At 34.0% G+C, this 10,068-nt stretch overlaps 1 protein-coding gene across 1 annotated transcript; it reads right to left on the reverse strand.

Moving 5' to 3' along the window:
- Positions 1 to 8,867: 8,867 nt before the first annotated feature.
- Positions 8,868 to 9,806, reverse strand: LOC141542764 (olfactory receptor 6C2-like). Its single transcript, XM_074267349.1, has one exon. It carries the CDS (start codon positions 9,804 to 9,806, stop codon positions 8,868 to 8,870), a length of 939 nt encoding a protein of 312 aa, XP_074123450.1.
- Positions 9,807 to 10,068: the final 262 nt, after the last annotated feature.

A 10,068-nucleotide genomic window follows, 5' to 3' on the forward strand; every position in this document is an offset into this window, starting at 1 on the left:
CCCTTTCATATTAATTTACATACCTTCTCCCACTCCCTTTAATTTATACACTTTTAGAATATCTTGCCTTATTGTATTCCCTTCCTGTCTTATTTCTCCATAGATTTTGGAGAGTGTAATCTAGGCATACAAATGAATACATTTGTTTCTCTTTAACCAGTCATAATGTGAGTAGGATTCCAGAAGTACCAACCCTTCTTCCCCATCTAATTCCTCTATCAGTTCTTGCTCTTGAACCTCATTCATATACATAATTCCTACATGTTTTTGCTTTTTAGATATATCATACACAGCTTTTCTCCAATCTTTTTTTTTTTTTTTTTTTTGAATATCCCATTGCTCATGACATCTTAGACATATGGTTTATACTTCCATGTATAAAACATAAACAGTTATTTTCTGAGTTCCTTGAAAGTAGTTTTGGTATCGGTTCCTATATGTTAATTGAGTTCAGTTTTGTCTGCAGCAAAATCCTGAAACTCTTACAGTACAATTAATGTCCATTTTTTTTCCATTCAGAATTATACCTAATGTTACTGGATGCAATATTTTTGGTTACAACACTAATTCTTTTGATTGTTGATATATAGTATTCTAGGTTCTACATTCTCTTATTGTAGCCTCTGCCAGGTTTTGTGTGATTATAAATGTAGGTTTAGCATATTTGGATTTGCTATTGTTGTTACTGCTTGTAAAAATTTGTTTTTTAATCTAAGGACTTTGAAATTTTACAATGATGTTTCTGTAGTTTTTCTTGTAGGATCTCTTTCAGTTAGTGATTGGTAGATTTTTTTTTCTATTTCTACTTTATTCTCTTATTCTATCAGTTCAGTACAATTTTCTTTAATTATTTCTTGTATTATTGTTAAGGTTTTTTTTTTTTATCATAGCTTTCAGGTAGTCTAATAATTTTCTTTTTGATTTGTTCTCAAGATCTGTTGTTTTTCTTATTCTCTTCTTTATTTTTATTCTTTATATTTTGTCCTATTATTTCTTGGTCTTTTATAACTTTATTGGCTTTCCTTTGCCCAATTCTAATATTCAGAGAGTCTCTCTGTCTGTCTGTCTATCTATCTATCTGTCTGTCTGTCTGTCTGTCCATCCGTCTGTCTGTCTATATATCCATCTATACGTCTGCCTAGTTTTTCCTCAGTCCTTCTCATTTGATTTTTAAAATCTTTTTTGAATTCTTTTATAAATTCTTTTGAGGTTAGGTAATCTTTTAATGTCACTTTTTGGGGTATCAGAGACTTTTTTATACTTCAGCATCCTTCTCTGAAGATGAACTTCAGTCTTCTGTATTTCCATAGTAATTTTTTATAGCTGGGTTTTTTTTTTTTTTTTTTACTTTACCTGCTCATATTTTATTTTAGAGAAGAGCTGTTTAGTGTAATCACCTCTAATTTGGGGTGTGTGTGGGGAGCTATTTCCTCTAGTTTCACTACAGTTCTCCCCACTGATATGGAATCCCAAACCAAGAACTTAGCCCTCCTGTAAGTGCCTGCAGCCAGCATCTTCCCTGCCCCACTACTTCTGCACTCACAGGGAGTGTGGTAATTCATTTTCAAGCAGGGATATGTCTCAGCAGCACAGGTGGGCCTGGCATTTCTTATTAACAGAGGTTACCTTAATCTCCCTAGACTCAGTTGTCCATCTTGTACTCCCACATTTTTCTCTATAATTCTCTGACTTCCATTTCTGATCATACATTTCTTGTATCAGATTTTTACATTGCATTTTAAGTGTAATGTTTTAAGGATACTTATTAAAGTCATCACAATAATTTCCTATAGGATCCTAGCAAAAGCTATCAAATGAAATATCTAGTGAAGAAAGAATGGCAAGGAGCCTTAGAAAACAAAGATCTCAAATAGATAATAAAATGAGAAACCATATTCAATGGGCCAAGCACAAAAATGAAACAATTCAACACAAAATTAAAGACAAATGGAGCAATAAGAAATGCCTTTGAAAGAATCAAAAAATTGAAAAAGAAGGATCATAGATAATCAATGGATACCAGTATTGTATATAATACATAACTGTATGCACATATTTTATGAATTTAAATACTTATATTCATATGAGAGGAAATGACTCATATGGGAAACTAAAGCAAAGCAAATTAAAAAAAAACATTTTATTAGAACTCCAATTTGAAAAAAGAGCAATAAATGAAAACAATTTCAAAACTAGAAACTAGATTGTTCTTCTGGAAAGTATTCTATTTAGAAAAAATTTAGAGAAAAACAGAAGGACAGGATGTAGGGGGCAGCTAGGAGGTGCAGTAGATAGAGCACCAGTCTTGAAGTCAGGAGGACCTGAGTTCAAATATCACTTAACAGTTCCTAGCTGTGAGCCTGGGCAAGTCACTTTACTCCAATTGCCTCAGCAAAAAAAGAAAAGAAAAGAAAAAAATAGAATAACAAGATGTTACAAATTTGGACCTCCAACTCCTATTACATGGGGATAATATAACATTAAATTTTATTTGGTCAAGTTTGATAGGCTATTTAAAGGATAAAGCAGCAAGGCAGTAAAAGTTTTATGGACAGCTGAAATGAGGGTCAAGTACAGAAATTGGAAAAAAAACCTCTGAATTGGGATTTACATGAGCCCAACTAGAAGGCTGAGTGTGTATTATTTGTGTGTATTTGACTGCCATGAATGTAATTCCAGGTGATCCTCCTCAAGGCTGTCAAAATTGGAGGCATGCTAAAATTAAGAATTTGTTTGGTTGATAATAGGGAAGAGGAAATGTTAAGATAGGATAACTTTGTATATATGATAATCTCACTTCCATGGAAGCACTGAAATAAATCATGATGAAAAAAGGCCAATGAACTCATTAAAGCAATTATATTCTATCTTCATAACTTTTGAGAGCATCCCGGCACAAATAGGCCATGTGAACATTTGGAATAAATAGGGCTCAAAATTGGTTCATCTTATGTTTCTTTTGAGTGATTACAATTCTGCGTCACTCATAGAGCACAAGGTCTTCTTTTATTTGGGCATGTCATGCTGAGTTATCCTTTGTCAATGTCTCCCATGACATGAAATTGATTCCAAAATTCTTCAGAGAGACCCTGACAGTGTCCTTATATCACTTCGGACAACCACGTGAATACCTGCCTTGTCTGAGTTCTCCAAAAAATAGTCTCTTAGGCAAAAGTACATTTGGTATTTAAATAATATGCACAGCCCATCAGAGTTGGATACTATACAGAAGTGTGAATACTTAGCATTTTAGCTCAAGAAAAGACAGTATCTAGCACCTTATTTTGATGGGAGATCTTCAGAATCTTCCTAAGACAGTTCAAATGGAAGCAATTCAGTTTCCTGGCATGGATGCTGGTAGACTTGTCAGGTTTCATAGGCATATAGTTACAGATATTCAGTTTGGTAGGCAGTCTAATGCCTCTTCTCTCCCACATTTTTCTACAAAGTCTCTCAAGCACTGAGCTAGCTCTGGCAATGTGTGCATTTGTCAATTTCATCATCTAAGTGGACATCCCTTAGTTAATGGATGGAAGTGGAAAGTATGCTGTCAAGGTAAGTGAACTTATCCATAGTACTCAAAATTTCTCCATTTGCTATTACACTTATGGGTGGTGTAGTACTGGCTAGTGAAGAATCTGGTATTTTTAGTCCAAATTTAGCACAAGCAGAGGAGAATCAATCTGTATTTTGTTGCATCTGAGTTTTAGAAGCTAAACTGAATGCACAATTACTAGTTAACAAAAAATCATGTTCCAATTGTCCCTCTATTTTAGTCTTGGCATGTAGCCTATTAAAGTTAAATAATTTATTGTCAATGTGATAGTTAACCTTAATGCCTTTTTTTGTCCTCACTAAATGTGTCTGATGGCATTGTAGAACACATTCTAAAAAGCATGGGAACATGCATACAATCCCCTAGTTAATGGGAAAATGCAAGACCATTTCTTATTATCCAGATCTTGGGGAAGCACACCATCATGAAACTGATGTACAATAATGAGGAACTTCACTGGGCAACTAAATTTTGATACAATTTTCCACAAGTCCTCATGATTGAAAATATTACAACCTTATTAATGTTGTATGCAGACCTTTGTTTTGCTCCTAACACTTCTTCTGGAGTTGTTGTATAGCAAACACCATATCAACAGCTCCTCAGCCCTTTCTAAAGTCACTTTAGAAGTTGACTAGCTTCTAGGTGAAGGATTAGCCTTTTATTGAGGAGTTTGACAAGAAACTTGCCAGCAATGATAAGAAACACTCACTCATGATTGTCATGGAACAATCTATCGTCTTTACTTTTATAGAGACCGACAATGGAGGCAACCTTGTTCTGTTGTTTACTCTTTTTAATAGGCACTCAAACCTGACTTAGTTTTGATTGCAAAATTTATGCTAACTTCAGTAGATCCTAACAATGGCAAACACTCCAAAAAATATATATGTCCATCTCTTGCTTTTGTAAGTTGACCTTAATTTGCCAAGCTTGTTTAAATGTAATAACTGTTGAGTTCTCTCACAAGAGCTGGATTTCATGTTGTCCATAAGTACTCATACATTCTGAGTGTCAATGGTGAGTAGAATCATCCTTACAAAAGTTCTCGCAGATTTTTTGTATGTGTGTGTTTCAAACAGTGGGTGATAGCTCTATCTGCCATACTAAGCAGAACAAAATTTGATGAAGCAGACAATTTTATAGTTCCTTTTCTAGGCCTTTCCTCACCCCAGGAGATGAATAGTATGGTCCTTTAAAAAGTCTATTTAGATACCAGGGAGCTACCAAATCCTACCACTGCTTCTAGTGGGATTATAACTTTATAGCTCAGATGATCTCTGTGCTGGGTTGTGACTATAGTTCCTAGTATATCTTTTGCTTTATCACTTGCTTGTCATCACAGGACTTTAAGATAGATAAATATGGTAAAATAGTATGTGTGATGTTTTTTGACTTATGTATAAAGTGGATTTACATGAGGCAGAATTGTGAAAAGCCTCATTCTGTCTTTCAGGGTCATCAAAGTCCTGTGACAAGACAAACTCCAAAGGGGTGATGATAGTTCAGGATGCGGTGGATGACTTTGGTGTCTTTTTTGCCTACCCAAGCTCTAATTGCTCCACAGTGCTTAAGTGGCCTTCATAGCCATTAGAAAAAATTGTCATGACCAGGGGAAGTCATCTTCCTAGATCATTGAAAGGTTTGAGACTCTTCAGTTACCCTCAATTTGGGTTAACCCATCTGCTGAAATGATTTCCTTGGGTATGGCTGCTATAAATGCTAGTTTCTTGGAGCCAAAGGTGAGAATTGTGTGAATTAGGCAGTCATTGAATGTGAATAGTACCCTTTAAAAGGGCTCAGTAGCCCTCATAACAGAGGTACTAGTCATCCTTGAAACACTTACCCCACAGTTCTTGCAGCAATCAAGATGATGAACACCTGCACTAGAGTGTTGGTAGTATCAGAGGAGAGAAGCTAGGAGAAATGTGAAAGTAGGACAAGATTTAGCAATAGGTTAAATGGGTGGGAAAGAATGAGTATAGGAGGATGAAATCTAGGAGGTAAGACTGGTTGATTGGGAGGATGATAATGTCTTCACCAATAATAGGAAAGTTAGGAAGAGGGAAGAGTTTGGTGGAAAAAGTAATGTTTAATTCTGGATATGTTGAATTTAAGATGTCTGTGAGACTTCCGGCCAAATGAGAAAGGAGTCAGGAGAGCAGTTAGGATTGAAAAATCAGTTGCATAGAAATGATCACTGAGTTTATGTCTAGTTTTTAGTTTTCCTTATGAAGATTATCATCCAAATTTTATTCTTAATGCCAAAGTATACCCCATGTTCCCCCCCCAAATCTCTTCTTTTTAAATACTGTAGTATGTCTTCTGGTAATCTCATCAGCTATATATGATTTACAAGTTCTCATCTCTACACACATCTAGCCATTATGTTTCATTTGACCTTGAAATTCTACATGTCCAAATGCATGCTTCACATCTCCAGTTGGATGTTCTAAAGATACCACAAACTCCAAAACAGATGTTATTAATTTTCATTACAAAGCCACTCTTTCCAACTTCACTTTTTTAAACCCAATTTTATAGTCTAGGAGACATCTTAATTGTCCACTTTTCCACTTTTGCTTATTCCTCATAGTGACTCAGTTGTCAATCCTTGTCAGTTTTTACTTCCATATTTTCCCTCCTCCTTTTTCTATAAATTTATATCACATTAATGCACCTTCTTACCTCTCACCTGATCTATTTCAATAGTCCATCCATTGGTCTCCTTGTATGCTGCCTCCTTACTTTCTAATCCATTATATACATAGCTGCCAAATTAAAATTACACAGGTTTAACCATATTATTCTCTTAATGTAGAAAACTCCGTGTTTCCCTATTACTGCTAAGATAGAAAAAACAAACAAACTTCTCTTTTTGGCATATAAAGTATTATATAATCTAGCTCCAACTATCTCTCTAGCATAAGTAAACATATTTTCCCCCATCTGTTCTATGTAAGAGCCAAACTTATCTGCATTTTATTTTCTATACATGACATTCTATCTTCTAACTTCATAACTTTATACAAACTGAAACCTATGTCTGGAAGGCTCTCTGCTTTTACATCTGACTCCAGAGACCCCATAGTCCATTCAACCTTAGCTTACTTCCTTGAAAGAAACCTTTTCTGATTCCCTCAATTGTTAGAACTCCCTAACACCCCACTAAATTATACTTTTAAAAGAAATATTTTGCATTTGCTTTTCTGTGAAAATGTTTTTTGCCCATGTGGAATGTAAGCTTCTTGAGAATAGTGAGTGTTCCATTTTTGTCTTTCTGTCCACAGTACCTCCTATGCTATCTGATATGTTGTAGTCGACTAATAAATGGCTGTTGAGTTCAATAAATTCTTACTGATTGATTTATTGATGAAGTTAATTTTTTTTTGGATCCAGTTTAGTTACGAATTCCAACTTTTTGTTTGTTTTTTTATTGTTATAAATTTTTTTTTTTATAAAAGCATAGTGAATTTTGTTTTTATCATCCATTCATTATTTAGGATATTGTGAGATTTTTATTATTTGTTATATGAATTAATTATTATTTTAATTTACTTTGGTATAAAAATACATTCTGTTTTTTATGAGAATAATTTTTATTTGATGAAATTTCATATGTGATACCCATTAATAGGCATCATTAATATTCTTTTCAGAAAAAATGAGTCTTTCAAGTATGTTTTTATTTAGCTATTTTCTTCTTTTTTTGTTAGCCAATTCTTAAAGAAAAAAATTAACATCTACAATTACTGTGTTACAAATTGTATCTTTTTTCAATTGAGTTATATTTTAATTAATGAAGTCCATGCCATGCCACTTGGTACATATATTTAATCAAAAATTTTCATTAAGATGTTTTAAGACATAATTTCATTTTCTAGTTTATCTCTCTTGACTTCCTGAACTTTTATTGCTATCTAATCTGAAGTCATAAATGCAAGTGCTGAAATTTTGGAATTACATTGCATTACAAAAACTTTTTTTCTAATTCTCATTCCTTATTTTAAATATTTATTATATTCATTAAATTGCTGGGTTTTATTTTTTATATAAATTTCTCATTAGTTTCACAAGTATAATCCACTCACATGTAAAGTTACAGCTTTTTAATTTGTCTTTTCAGTAATATAACACTTTTATATTAAGTCTCCTCCTCCTTAATTTTTCTTTAAGTCAGAACTTATGCTTTTGAATTATGGTTATTGAAATTCTCCAACTGAATAGAGATCACTGATTTCTTTTTCTAGTATCATCTCCTACATACTACTTTTTATTCATTTAGTCTTTCCTGTTTCTGAATGTCTTATATTCTTACCTAATCCATGAAAATGAGAGCCTTTTCTCCCACTCACCAATAAAATTCAACAAAATGTTTTAATCACTTACCATGTACCAAGCACTGTGTTGCAGATGAATAATACCTAGGCCTTGCCCTTCACCAGGTTCCAATCATATTGTGGAGAAAAGGGCAGAACAAAATGAGTACTTAATTGCATAAGGAAGGTACAATTGCAGAATTATAGGAGATCTGAAGAGTAATTTCTTTTTTTTGCTGAGGCATTTGGGGTTAAGTGACTTTCCCAGGGTTACACAGCTAGGAAGTGTTAAGTGTCTGAGGTCAGATTTGAACTCAAGTCTACCTGACTTCAGGGCTGGTGCTCTATCCACTGAGCTGTTCTAGAAGAGCAATTTCAAATTGGCTAATGATCATTTTGGAAACTCATGTTGGCCTCCTTCCTGGCCAGAAAACTGGCTAGATATGACCAAGAAGAAGTATATATAGAGAATGGAAACACAGAATTATGTATTAGGGCAAAAAATGAAGAAACAGAAGAGACATAAAGAATATTGGCTATAGGTGTATAGCAAGAAGAATGAAAGTTGATATAGTGCCAAAGGTATGATATAAGATGACTAATAAAGATCTTTCAAAAGTAATAGGGAATAGTAATTACACAATTTTACCAAATAAAAGCTCCCCATATTTGATGTTGGAAAGGGGAAATCATTGGCTTTAATGTCTGCAGATTGGAGGGGGAGGATGGTGGTTTTGTAGTTTGGAATAAAGAGCCTGGTGATATTTTAGAAAAGAATCTGACAATAGAGGATGTGAAGCAAAAGAAACCTTTATTATCTGGAGTTTGGAAGAATTCTCAATTCAAATGAAAGGAATTTTGAGAAGGTATCAATGACTGGACTATGGTTATAGAGTGATTAGCAAGAAAAATGAAAGGGTAATGAATTCAGGATAGATAAAGTTTTATTTAAAATTTTTCTTGGCATTTGACATCTTTAAGTAAATAATTGTTTATTGCTTTGAGAGAAAGAAAATCTTTTTGACTGAATTCTTAAAAGCTTGTATCACTTGTTTGTTTCTTAGGGCATAAATTAAGGGGTTCATAACAGGGGCAACTGAAGTTGTGAGCACTGATACTATCTTATTCAAAGCCACTCCTTCTTTTGCAGATGTTTTGATATAGATGAAGATGCAGCTTCCATAAGTAATGGAAACAACAATCAGATGGGAGGAACAAGTAGAAAAAGCTTTTTTCCTTTGCTGAGCTGAGGGGAATCTGAGAACTGTCTTGATAATGTATGCATAGGACAAAAACACTAAGAATAAGGTAATAATGAGTGTCAACACAGCAAAGATCAAAACAATCTTCTCTATGAATTGTGTGTCTGAGCATGCAATCTTTAACATGGGAAATGCATCACAGCCAAAATGATCAATGACATTTGAGTCACAAAATTCCAGCTGAAGGCCCAGACTAATTGGTGGGAGGATGATCATAAACCCAGTCAACCAAGAACTCAGTAGCAGATGGTTACAGACTTTGCTGTTCATGATAGTAGTGTAGTGGAGAGGTTTGCAGATAGCCACATAACGATCATAGGACATGGTGGCCAGAAGAAAAAATTCTGTTGCCCCAAGAAGGATGACAAAAAATATTTGGGCAATACAAGCATTATAGGTGATAGTATTATCCCCAGTTGACAAGCTATAGAGATATCTGGGAATATAGGCAGTTGTGAATGCCACTTCTAAAACAGAAAAATTTCGGAGGAAAAAATACATGGGTGTCTTAAGTTGTGCATCCATCAAAGTAAGGCTGATTATAATCAGATTCCCAATTATACTTGAAAGATATGTGGAAAAGAGAAAGATGAAAATCAGAATCTTTAGTTGGGGATCATCTGTTAGTCCTCGAAGGATAAATAATGTTATCCCTGTATAGTTTCTCATCCCTGATTTCTGATGGACCTGTGTGTAAAAAGAAAGAGAGATTAAATCTGAGGAGAGAGTGATGAAATGTATTATCCTTGGGAATCTGAAGAAAAAACCAAACAAGTTATTATTGGACCTTCATTTTATTTGATCAGAACAATATCACTGAAGTGTTGACCTGAGCATATCTCAGCTATGTTTTAGGGAGAATAAGGGTTTTTTTTTTTAACTAGTGTTCTATACCACCTTTGTCTATACTCTATGTCTATGTGTGTGTGTG

Source organism: Sminthopsis crassicaudata, chromosome 5 (assembly GCF_048593235.1).
Source record: "Sminthopsis crassicaudata isolate SCR6 chromosome 5, ASM4859323v1, whole genome shotgun sequence".
In the NCBI taxonomy this organism is placed as follows: domain Eukaryota; kingdom Metazoa; phylum Chordata; class Mammalia; order Dasyuromorphia; family Dasyuridae; genus Sminthopsis; species Sminthopsis crassicaudata.

Excerpts from the sequence above, each read along its gene's own strand:
- LOC141542764 (XM_074267349.1), bottom strand. The coding sequence starts at position 9,806 with ATGAGAAACTATACAGGGATAACATTATTTATCCTTCGAGGACTAACA.